The 13,254-nt window shown below is 43.7% G+C and overlaps 1 protein-coding gene across 1 annotated transcript in view; it reads left to right on the forward strand.

The window, feature by feature from the left end:
- szt2 (SZT2 subunit of KICSTOR complex) overlaps positions 1-13,254 on the forward strand; it is an 85,228-nt gene that overhangs the window by 24,354 nt on the left and 47,620 nt on the right. Inside the window, exons 28-41 of the mRNA XM_069718468.1 lie at positions 110-377; positions 561-705; positions 866-958; positions 1,443-1,521; positions 2,173-2,463; positions 3,757-3,892; positions 4,553-4,669; positions 4,757-4,826; positions 5,739-5,924; positions 7,956-8,177; positions 9,375-9,612; positions 10,233-10,307; positions 11,844-11,982; positions 12,849-12,984. Coding sequence (XP_069574569.1) covers positions 110-377; positions 561-705; positions 866-958; positions 1,443-1,521; positions 2,173-2,463; positions 3,757-3,892; positions 4,553-4,669; positions 4,757-4,826; positions 5,739-5,924; positions 7,956-8,177; positions 9,375-9,612; positions 10,233-10,307; positions 11,844-11,982; positions 12,849-12,984 — 2,195 coding nt within the window. The remainder of the gene's footprint in view (positions 1-109; positions 378-560; positions 706-865; positions 959-1,442; positions 1,522-2,172; positions 2,464-3,756; positions 3,893-4,552; positions 4,670-4,756; positions 4,827-5,738; positions 5,925-7,955; positions 8,178-9,374; positions 9,613-10,232; positions 10,308-11,843; positions 11,983-12,848; positions 12,985-13,254) is intronic.

Below are 13,254 nucleotides of genomic sequence, written 5' to 3' on the forward strand. Positions count from 1 at the left end.
TTCAGTAATTTCCTAAATCCTCTGCTCACCGTGATTTTCCTTCTCCAACATTAAACTCCAACAGCAGGAATAATGAATTTCACTCTGGTTTCCTCCCTGTGCTCCTCAGGTGTGTATCGCAGCCTGCAGCAGTCCTACAGCATCAGCTCCCCGGATGTCCTCATGGCCATGGACTACTGTGAGGAGTCCCTGCAGGAGATTGACATCACGTCCTTCCTGCAGACCCTCTGTGGACACATCCGGGTCTTCAGGGAGCACGGCAAGGCTCCGGGCTGGGGAGGACATACAAAGCCTGCGAGGAGCACTGCCACCTTCATCATTGGAGAGGCCGAGGAGGAGCAGCCAGAGGACAGGGCTGCCATGGCCTCCTCATGCAGGTGAGAACAGGATTCAATAGTACAGCCTGTCTGCTCCCGACAATTCCTACTGGTGTCAGTCTGCCTTTCTTTCCTATCCATACAACCATGAACACTGAGTTCAGACTCCAGGCTGACTGAGGTCTGCTGCCAGTGTCCTGTGACCTAACACAGCTGTTAATGATGTGATATTTCTGCTGTTAGTGTTGACATGGAGGACGTCAGTGAAGCTGAATCTAGAGGGAAGTCCTCTGCTCCTCCATCTCCACTGATCCCACAGTTCCCTCTGAACCTGCTCCAGTCACAGCCCAGGTGTGAGGTGTATCCAGACCTGCACAAAATAATCCAGGTAATGTCTGAAGTCCTCCAGTCAAATGGTTTATACCTGTTCCAGACTTTGTTATTCCTTTCTTCTTCGACTTGTCTCCTAATAACCAGTGAGTTCATGAGCGAATAAACTAACAAGGTTTAAGTGATGTCATTTATATTTTCTAATAATCATCTGACAGGATAAATTCATGGAGATCCTGTCTCAGTATTTCAAAAGTGTGCCCTCCAATCCACACTACTTCTTCTACTGCCCACCGTCCACCAAGAAGGAGGTGAGCTCGTTTTACATGTCTTACTGTTCACGTGTCTCCTCTCCTCTCCTCTCCTCTCCTCTCCTCTCCTCTCCTCTCCTCTCCTCTCCTCTCCTCTCCTCTCCTCTCCTCTCCTCTCCTCTCCTCTCCTCTCCTCTCCTCTCCTCTCCTCATCTCATCTATCTCCTCTATCTATATCCATATATCACTCTCCCTCTCATCTCATGTATCTCTGTCATCTCCGTCTTTCTCTCTCTTTCTCGTTTACCTCTATTTCTCTTTTATTTTGCCTTTTCTATTTATACACAGCAGAAGAATTAGAACTTCTCAAACCAAATCCAAATATGGAAAGATGTTTATTTAGCTGAAAGTAATGGAGGAACAAACCAGAGGGAAACTCAAACCTCAGAAATGAATGAACGAAGTCTCAGTGTGAAAATAGTGTTGATTAACTGTGGCATGTAAACAGAGTCATCCTGGTGATTGTGGATGATTGTCTCCACAGGAGGACTCTGAGGACGGTGAGACAGGAAGGAGACTCAGTGAAGAGCTGGTGTCAGAGGCTGAGCCTGCTACTGAGGACGGTGAGGCTCATTCACAAATATTTAGCTATGATCAGGTATTTTTCATTTCTTACATTACAGCCAGGGAAGCCTGTCAATTATGTCGTTTAATTCTGACAATACCTTCACATAATGAGACGAAATGTTGATGCACAGTCAGAAATATTCAGTGAAGAGACAAACTAAACGGAGAACAAAGGATCTCATTTCAGTGTGTTCATTGTTTTTTAAACTCATGTTGGTTTCATTGTGTGAAATGAACATGAAGCAGATTCTTTTTCACTTAACTTCACATTGAGTTACTGTAGGTCCGGTTAGATTTCAGAGTTTGAACTCATCCTCATAAATATCTGTTAAAGGTATTTTATTCTCAAGACACGTGTGTGCGTGTATGTGTGTGACGCAAAAGGAGGACTCACGGAATAAGAATTTCATTGTACTGCATGATGACTGTTTCCTTCACATATGACAATAGTTTAAATTGAATTGAATGTTTGTATGAAAGGAAAGAATTACCACTGCAGTATATCTCTACAAGGTTGACTCTGTAACAGTTATTATTCTGATTTTCATCACCATTCATAAGCATAAAGCCCCTGCCAACACAAGACTCAATTTAAACTGTGTGAAATGCTCCTAAACTTGACGAGCCGTCTCCTGTGTTGTGTGTAGAAACTGTGTTGGGGTGCTGCCTCCTGACGGAGAGTGACACCGACCTGGTGGTGGAATATGAAGAGCATCCGGGGCCCAGTTGTCATGGCGACGGAGAGGACCAGTCCCTGTCGGACTCCAACACTGTGAACCAGGACCAGGATTCCTTCAGCATCCTGGAGGGGGACTCCCTGCTGGATGCGGAGGAGCCCCAACTGGACATGCCCCCGCTGTTCGTTCACGTGACATGTTCTGTCAACATGAAGAGCTGCCATGGGTCCAAGCCCATGAGAACACTGCCCACCTGCCTCGGTGAGTGCAGCTGTCATTGTTCACCCACCCAGCATGGTGACACACAGGGTTCACTCAGCTACAGGAATGAGTCGTCGAGTTCAGACATGTAGGCTCCTCAAATACAACATGTTTCCTAACAAGTTGGTACGCTGTATAAAATGTAAATAAAAACAGAATGCAATGATTTGCAAATCACATAAACCCATATTTAATTGCAAATACACCAAAGACAACATATCAGATGGGGAAATGTTATTGTTTTATGAAAAAATATATGTTTATTTTGAATTTAATGGCAGCAACACATCTCTCAAAATTTGCAGCAGGGTCAACAAAAGATGGAAAAGTTGTGTAAAGATTGAAAAAACACCTGGTGGGACATCTAACTACTAATCAGGTTACCTGGCAACAGATCAGCTATATGACTGGGTATAAAAAGATGATTTCAGAGCGGCAGAGTCTCTCAGCAGTGAATATGGGGAGAGGTTCACCACTCTGTGAAACACTGTGGAAAAGTAGTCATCTAAGAGTAATGTTCCTCAACGTAGAACTACAAAGAATTAGTGGATTTCATCGTCTACAGTTCATAATATCATTAAAAGATTCAGAGAATCTGGAGAAATCTCTGAACACAAGGGACAAAGCTGGAAACCAATATTGGATGGTGGTGATCTTCGGGCCCTCAGGCAGCACTGCATTAAAAACACACTATTCTGGAGTGGAAATCACTGCATGGGCTCAGGAACACTTGTGAAAACCATCGTCTGTGAACACAGTTCATCGCTGCGTCCACAAATTCAGGTTAAAACTCTCCAAAGAAGAAACCAGATAGAAACATGATCCAGAAACACCGCCGCCTTCTCTGGACCGAGATCATTGAAGATGGACTGAGGTGAAGTGGACAACTGTCCTGAGGTCTGATGGATCACAATCTGAGATTCTGTTTGGAAATCATGGACGCTGCATCCTCCAGGTTAAAGAGGAGAGGGACCATCCAGCTTGTTATCAGCTAGTTCTAAAGCCAGCATCTGTGGGTTTATGTGATTTGCAAATCATTGCATTCTGTTTTTTATTTACATTTTAGACAGAGTCCCAACTATTTTGGAAACAGGGTTTTATTTACAGAGCTTTAATTTATCCCATTATTCAAAAGATATTTCACATTTTGTATATAAAGTGACAGACTTACCAAACCAGCTGTTTGTGTTTACATTTTCCTTCTTAAACAGTGTTATAAAGTTTAAATGTAGAAATTTGGTCATTAAGACTGCATCTTTTGTTGCAGAGCTTATTTCAGTGTTATGCTTGCAGGTGAGATCATTTCCTGCCTGGAGAGCGCTGAGAATGTGCACTCTGTGGATTTAAATGAGCTGTCAGTCACATTAGATATTTTCGTCCTGACACTTCCTCTGGAGATTGAAGTCATGGCTGAGTTCCATCATAACCGGTGAGTCACAGCGGGAGCACAAAGCCGAGTCTCTAGGAGGATTTTTACATTAGCATTTCAAAATGGTCACATGGTCCACAAATAAGAAATCACATTTACAAATGTGAGAAATTTAAAAGCTTCCTGTTTCTAGATATGTCTGACATGCCTTCGTATTTATTTACGGATCATTACATGTTTGTGCACAGATCAGATTCGTTTGTTCTGTAGAGTTGACTCTTTTCATTCTCTACGCGACCACACAAATCCACGGTTGTGTGTTAAGTGCTGGTGGAAAACTGGGACATCAGGTCTTACATTAAATTCATTTGTAACTTTAAAAAGGGAATTGACAGAATAGCTCATTGAAGTTGAATGGGAGTCTATGGAGCCGGAGGCTTTTTGGAGCCGACCTCTAGTGGCACTCGCTGGTATTGCAGCTGACGACACTTCTGGATCGGAACCATTTTACAGACCTGAAGCTATGAACACTTTAATATCCAGTCTATGGTTTCTCTTCAATTAGCACCTACACTTGTGTTTCCTGTAGTGCCCCCCCCCCTCATTCCTGGTGTTAGCCTCTGCCAACATCTGCTTTTTGCCTGAATTTGTACAAGAAGGACCTAGATGTCACCTGACTGTAAACCTGCTGCCGAGATGATGTCAGATGTTTATGTGCAGGTACACGTCAGAGAGTAGTGTGTCCTTGAATCGCTCACCAGGACAGCCCTCCTCCTACCGCTCTGACGAGGAGCTGATGGCCGTGCTGGACAGTCTGAGGGCGAATGGAGTCGACGGGTGAGTTTTTACTCACTGACTCTGACAAAGAGGTTTCTGTTGAAGGATGTTGATTCAATATCTGATGGCTGTCTTGTCTTCCTTCAGGATCTCTGGTGATCCTTTATCCAAACTGCCTCTTCCTCACAAGTTAGCCATTCTGGCCACAATGGATGAGGTGAGTCTTATTTTTATTACTGAGAGTAATCAAACAAATATTAAATAAAGAGTGTAGAAGAGGATAGCTTCACTTATCTGATTTTTGTTGTGTGTGTCATTAGGAAAACAGTCTATAATAACCTGTCTGCATGTTGTAATTCATGAGGTGTGAAGAAGCACCAGACGTCTCCAGTAAGACTTTAGAAACACAAACCCACGACGCAGACTTCAGGACAATCAGGGGTCATTTTCATTCCTATCGGCCGTCCTACAAATGCTGACACTCGTGCACGTTCCTACAGTTACTAAGTCTGATTCAATGGTGGAAGGTCCTGGAGGAACAGTTCTTATTCCTGCACTGGGAGCAACTGCAGACACGTCACAACAACCAAATAAAAGGAAGACAGACTTATCAGAGAGACACCTTAAACGCTGTAAAACGTGTCAGTGTTGGAGAAGGAGTTCAGACACTGTGGGCACAGTTCACAGTTTAAAATAGTCTGTGTTTGAGACATCATGGCTGCTCCTTCCTGTAGTAACTAATACATACTAATCCATAACCATCAGGTTACTGTGAAACTAAATGGGCTCATTCATGCTCCATTCACACCATACTACAGTTAACACATTACATTAGCTTTGTTTCAGTTTCATCCTCAGCAGAGTGTGTGCAGGTGGATAAAAGAACAGGCAGATGTGATTTTAGATGCTCAGCCTCACTGTTGGACGATGACAATATCAAACTCTGCTGGGCAGCTTTTATTTCAGAGGCGTGTTTATTCTTCCCTGAAAATGATTGTGCTGCTGCTGTTACACACACACACACACACACACACACACACACACACACACACACACACACACACACACACACACACACACACACACACGCATCAGTGACGAGTGTGTGTCCGTGCTCCGTGCGGTTCAGATCCGCTGGCTGCTGGAGGACGAGATCGTCTCGGCTCTGCGTCACTCTCGGGTCATCGGCTCGGCCACGCTCACCAAAGTAGCCGAACACGTGTTGAGGTCCAGCGGCCGACAGCACTGTCACTCTGAAGACGTCCCGCTGCAGTTCGTCTTCGGACCGGAGCAGAGTCTGGAGAAGTTCAAGGAGGTGAAAACACACACACACACACACACACACACACACACACACACACACACACACACACACACACACACACACACACACACACACACACACACACACACACACACACACACACACACACACACACACACACACACACACACACACACACACACACACACACAGATACACACAGTATACACACAGTATACACACGTATACACACAGTATACACAGATACACAGATACACACAGTAAACACAGTATACACACAGTATACACACAGTATACACACAGATACACAATAAAACTGTTTTGTGTTTTGATCACGTTGATCTTCTTTAAATATCTTTTGAAGAATATTCCACCTCCATCCTCAGTATTAAAATTTTGTCAATAATTCATGCACAGATTTTCACAATAAAAGCCTCCCCGTACCTTCAGAGGAAATCCCCCCGCCCTCCCCTTTCTGTAGGCATGTAACAGGAAATAATGATTCCCCGTCCCAGCGTGATGGTCTGAATATGCATACACATATATATATATACATCTTGTATTGAATGGCTCACATCATCACATTATCCCAGTACTGTCCACGGTACTGTTAGCTTTTATTGTTAAATATCTGCAGGAAGTGTTGACTTTTATTGTTCATGATTATCAATTAATGAACAACATCAACAGGGTTTCTGTTCAGAGTGCTGAATATCACATGACTCACTGATGGAGCTGAAGTTACCATGGGAACCATGATACAGTTGTTTTTTTTCATAGGTTTTGTTCCTGCCAACTTTAATTTAAAAATATACTCAGTTGTAATGATGCAGTAAAAAATACTGAGTACTGTAGGAGATTACACAAAATATATCGGTGCTCGACCACATGAAGCTGTGAACATGATGATGATGGGACGATGTGAACACGACCTGTGATTGGACGATGTGAACACGACCTGTGGTTGGACGATGTGAACACGACCTGTGATTGGACGATGTGAACGTGACGATGATGGGATGATGTGAACGTGACCTGTGATTGGACGATGTGAACGTGAACTGTGATTGGACGATGTGAATGTGACGATGTGAACGTGACGATGATTGGACGATGTGAACGTGACCTGTGATTGGACGATGTGAACACGACCTGTGATTGGACGATGTGAACGTGACGATGATGGGATGATGTGAACGTGACCTGTGATTGGACGATGTGAACGTGAACTGTGATTGGACGATGTGAACGTGACGATGTGAACGTGACGATGATTGGACGATGTGAACACGACCTGTGATTGGACGATGTGAACACGACCTGTGGTTGGACGATGTGAACACGACCTGTGATTGGACGATGTGAACGTGACGATGATGGGATGATGTGAACGTGACCTGTGATTGGACGATGTGAACGTGAACTGTGATTGGACGATGTGAATGTGACGATGTGAACGTGACGATGATTGGACGATGTGAACGTGACCTGTGATTGGACGATGTGAACACGACCTGTGATTGGACGATGTGAACATGACCTGTGATTGGACGATGTGAACGTGACGATGATGGGATGATGTGAACGTGACCTGTGATTGGACGATGTGAACGTGAACTGTGATTGGACGATGTGAATGTGACGATGTGAACGTGACGATGATTGGACGATGTGAACGTGACCTGTGATTGGACGATGTGAACGTGACCTGTGATTGGACGATGTGAACACGACCTGTGATTGGACGATGTGAACGTGACGATGATTGGACGATGTGAACGTGAACTGTGATTGGACGATGTGAACGTGAACTGTGATTGGACGATGTGAATGTGACGATGTGAACGTGACGATGATTGGACGATGTGAACGTGACCTGTGATTGGACGATGTGAACGTGACCTGTGATTGGATGATGTGAACGTGACCTGTGATTGGACGATGTGAACATGACCTGTGATTGGACGATGTGAACGTGACCTGTGATTGGACGATGTGAACGTGACCTGTGATTGGACGATGTGAACGTGACCTGTGATTGGACGATGTGTGCTCCTGCAGGAGTTCCGCAGGATGTCATTCTGCGGCTACGTGTTGAACGGAGAGCAGGACAGCTTCTACTACCTGTCCCTGAGCAGACTTCACCCTCAGAGGATCCACGCCACCGCCAGGCTGTCGGAGAGCACTGCGGACCCCCCATCACACCCCACCCTCTGCAGCGCTGCAGTTAAAGTGGAGGCCGTGATGCTGGAGGGTGAAGCGGAGGTTTACGCAGACAGCGAGGTCAGATATTTTGCCACGTGATGTGCACAGGAACATTTAAAGAATAAAAAAACATTTGGGGCCTAATTTTCGTGTAAAATACTGGGAGGGGAAATGTAAACAGATCAATTTATCACCCGCAACGATATTTACTAAACCTGGAAGTAGAAACAGGAGAAGTGATTGTTGTGTATTTTAGTACGACTGAAGGTTTTAATCAGATGAACATCAGGAGAGACGGCTGCTCTTATTGTGAAGGAGACGCAGGAAACCAGAATACGTAGAGAACGAGGTTTTATACCCGTTAAACTTTTCTGATGTCAGAGGTAGAAATTATTCAGACATGTCGTCTGTCAGCGATGAAATTTTAGAGTTATTGAACGAACTGAATGATGATTGACAGCCAACAGCGTGATGTAGGTATCTCTGTTGGGGTATCAGTCCTGTTCTTCAGGGAGCTGTCCAAGGTCCTGAATGTGTCCCTCAGAGTTCACGGGTAGCTTCATCAGGTTCACTGAATGAAACCAAGTCAGCTGCTCATCACAGAAAGATCTGGACCTGCTGCTCAGAATTTGTTAGAGGTTCTCATCCTCTTTATTTGAACATGGTTTATTATAAGCCCATTTTTATTTTATTTTTTCTCCTGCTATCTTTTAATCTTCTCTTAATTTCATCTATTGATCTTTTTGTTTTTCCCAGACCATAGACTTTCTCACTGATAACCTCCCATATAGCGTTTTGTTCTTGTTATATCTATATTTCTTAATTTCAATGGGATCGAATTTCCTTTTGGTCTTGCGGCTGTTCTGTTTTTTTTTTTATGGCTGCAATCACTTTAACACACGCAAACACCAAATTTAAATAGAATATAAATGATAAATGAGCAAACTTTTGGAATAAACACAATTTACTACCCTTTATTTGACATCTTAGTAAATTAGGCCCTTGATGTCTTCTTTTGTAGAAGCATCCTTAGTATTTAGTTTTATTATTATGCAGTGAAACCCATCGTAACGTGAACTAACACTGTCTGTCATTACATTTGTGGTCTTTACTGTATGATCTTCTCGTGTCTGTAAAGTTTTATTTTCAGTTCCTTCACAGTGGAATACTTTTTGTTCATAGGAGGAATATTCATGTGGTTGAGATGCAGGACATCCAGAGTGACAGCAGATGAGAAATGTTTGTTAAAACGACTAACATGTTGACTTCCTGCAGAGTGAGGACAGGAAGTCCATCAGCATTGCTGCTGACGCTGCCAGTGACCCGACTGCAGACATCAGTGAACCAATCAAAGCGCCGAAGCCTGAAGCGGACGACAGCATCACCACAGCGGGGGACAGAAGTCAGCCCGGGACCCCCCAGCTGCACACTGATGGCTGCACAGAGACCAACACTCCCCCCAAGACCCCGTCCAGTGTCAGCCTGGCTGAGTCGGTGCAGTCAGCCTCTCACAGTGAGTCGGACAGACAGTCGTGGAATGTGAATGTGTTGGTACCTTAAAAAAAAACAAGGCTTCATTCCTTCTGAAAAGTGATGGAATTAAAATCAGTTTTCCCCTGTTTACCTGCAGCCTTTGGTCCATCACAGACTGGAGCAGAGAAAGTGAAAAAAGATCAATTATAGCTTCTTCTACAAAGATTATTCTAAAACATCCTTCACAGATCTGTTGGTACTCCAGGAAAAAAAAGGAATAATTGTGTTTTAAAATTATTATCACTCATGTCTTTGCTGCAAATATTAGGAAGAAGTTTCAGGTCCATTAATTGAGATGCAAAGGTCATTTACATGTAGAATAATGCCGTGCGGTTGTAACATGTATTTCTAAGTAGTTGTGAATGTCTCCTTAGTCTCCCTGCAGGCCAAAATGTATTTAATTCTTCTGTTCATCTGATGATTGAGAGGTTCCCAGGAAATGAAGGTAGAAGTGAACGCAGTATTCAGACCTTCATCACACGTCTGCTCGTCGGTTGTTTCTTCCTCCTGAACGTGACAGACAACAGGAAGTCCTGACAGGTTCCTGGATGATCTCTGCTCTGTTCCAGTCTTTAATCTGTGACTGTCTTCCTCTCTCAGGCTGCAGTAAACTCCGGCCCAGTCGGGTCCAGAGCGTCGTCTCCAGTCAGGGCAGCCTGGACTCGGACATGCAGGGTGAGTCCTGCACACGGCTCAGTGTTGGTTTCCCAGCATGCTTAGAGTCACAGCAGGTTGAACAGAGTTCTCTCTCGGCAGCTTGTTCTTTACGCTGAAACAAAATAATGAGTTCAAATATGAAAGCACACTCAACATGGCTGTACATACAGTACATACAGTTCCATTATGAAGGAAGTCTGACTCTGGGAAACAACTCCATCTTATGGACAAATAACACCACTGCATTTTCTGTAAACCAGAAAGATGAAGCATAACAGATTGTTGTGAATTTTAATCATAGACTGTTTTTAACAGTGACGGTTGGTATAATTTTCTCTCTCATCATCATCATCATCATCATCATCATCATCGTCTCTCTCTCTCTGTTGGTCCGGCAGTGCAGTTTAATCACCTGTATTAATCAAATTCACCTTTATGTTGAACCGTGAGATGACATGCAATGTTATGTGATTTTATGCAGCTTCGATACGTGGGTATGAAGGAAGAGAAGCTGTATATGTGACGTACTTCTTCAAACAAAGAGTCACTTTTCTTTCTTTGTTTACAGGACATTAAAGTAAAATGCTGAGTTATTTGGCAAATATCAGTCAGTTACAGTTTCAGTTACAGTGAGGATGCTGCCAACAGTTTAGTGGGAGGAATGATGCACAGATGAAAGTGTGATGTAATGCAGTAAATAAAATCCTCCTCTGATATTAAACAACACACAATCCAACTCAACAACTGTGGATTTAATACTATGAACAGCAGTAGAGTGAAGCGTAAGCTTCTTGTAAATGGTTTAATGCTGTCTGTCTCGGTTTATGATTCATGGATAAATTGTAAAGTATATTTGGAGTGCTTCGGTATTGGCCTCCACACTCCTGTATGTGTTGTTATATCAGCATAAATATACATTATTGGGGTTTTATTCCCACAACGTGTGCAGCCTGTTGGTGAATCTGCTGAGGGCTGATTTGATACTGAATCGAAGCATCAAGATGCTGTTTTACAGACATTTCTAAGTGGGTGGAGCCTGATGTAGGAAGAAGAAGAGATATTCAGGTGGAATCGAAGCTACTGACCCCGACCTCTACTCTCTGTGACCGATTCATTGTCCACATCTCTCCCCTCACTTCCTGCTCATGTCCTCTCCTCTAAATGTCTTCAGGGTGCTGCTCTGTTCTTCCCTCCTGCCGTCTCACTCCTATCTCACTCCCATCTCACTCCCATCTCACTCCGCTCCTCATCAGTGTCTCTGGTGCTGCCCGGGTGTTCTTCCACCTAAACATTTACCACCATTTCAGTTGCATTAATAAACGCTGTTGCAGAGGTGATGACTCACTCCTGCTGTTGTCTCTAACAGGATGTACCTATGTAAGCGATGACATCACAGGTGTGTGTGTGTGTGTGTGTGTGTGTGTGTGTGTGTGTGTGTGTGTGTGTGTGTGTGTGTGTGTGTGTGTGTGTGTGTGTGTGTGTGTGTGTGTGTGTGTGTGTGTGTGTGTGTGTGTGTGTGTGTGTGTGTGTGTGTGTGTGTGTGTGTGTTTGAAGGTTACGACGGCGGCAGCAGTGACTCTGAGTGTGAGAGCCCCACTCTGGATGAACAGGAGTGTCAGTCACCTCTGATGCCTGACTTCTGGCTGATAGTGAAAATCCACCAGGACAGAGTGAAGGTCTACTCCCACTCCAGGTCAGAGCACCAACCAGTCTGTTGTTTTTAATATTTAATAACCAGCCTGTAGTCTGGAAACCATATTTATCAAGTATTTAAGAATAGCTTAATTAGTTTTTCTTCCTGTTCAGCTGCTACGATGAGACTCTGATTGTTATTTTCAGACTGCTTCTTATATCACTGAATATTTTTTTCTTCCAATGTGGATGCAGCTACTTAACTTGAAATACATCTTCTTAGGCATCGCTCTTTAGATAAATCTCATTAGACACTTGATCAAGATGGCTGATATTTCTGGCCAGGAAATTTTCTTTTGCAATAGGTTCACTCATAAAAAGCTCAGTGTCGCATCAAACATTTTAAACATGCTGATGGGGAATTTAAAACACAGTCAAAATAATGTGCTAACAGAGTGCTAGGTAGGCTAACCTACATGCTGGTGTAGGTTGTACAGTTCCTGTGGGGGGGTGTAGTTGTAGAGGCAGTACTTTTATTTAGGAGGATGGGCAACTGACTCCGGTCCTCTCTGAGACGGGGGTCTCTGGTTCCTCGTGTGATGGAGTAGATCAGACTCACAGTATAACGTGGAAAAAAACATTCAGGGCTCATCGTGACTGTTGGATGTTAAACATCTCAATAGAAATATGAGACTGACTGGATTTAACCTTTTGATCTGAGTTACATAAACTAGAGACAACATCATTGCTTCAGTGTTAGTGTTCTAATCTTTTCTTAAATACTGGTAAAACAGTTTAGTGTCCTGAAACCTGCCTGATGAGCCCCACATCACAAAGATGTCAGTTTGATGAAAAGGAGCTCATGGAGCTGCATCAGAGGAACCAGCAGGAACCGTTACGCGCTGTCGGTGTGTTGTGTTTTCACAGGTGCTTCTCAGGAGGAAAAGAGGTCACTGATGAGGAGCTGGAGAAGAAGGAGGAAGATCATGAGCTCCCTGAATACTTGAAGCTGCATCAGCTGGTGGTCCGGAAGATCGGAGAAATCTGCAGAATAGTTAACCAGGTAGCTCCTGCAGCACCACAGAGGGGTCCTTATTTAACAAGGCTTCACACTCAGGTTACAGGAACAGGGATATATAGTGTTATTAAGAGGAGCAGAGGGAACATATATTATCATGGTGGACTTGTGTTCACTTGGTGTTTTTAGTTGTATTTCATGAGTTCTTCCTTGCAGATACTGTAGATGTGATGTTTTCTCTTGAAATATGATTGCAGGTTTAATTTTCAGGAATCTTAAGTGTTTTTATTGAATGTGTGTGTGCGTGTGTGTGCG

The sequence above is a fragment of the Brachyistius frenatus genome, unplaced genomic scaffold, assembly GCF_029030835.1.
Source record: "Brachyistius frenatus isolate BFR_SWC_R1_liver_20210118 unplaced genomic scaffold, ASM2903083v1 Contig_192, whole genome shotgun sequence".
Lineage (NCBI taxonomy): Eukaryota > Metazoa > Chordata > Actinopteri > Embiotocidae > Brachyistius > Brachyistius frenatus.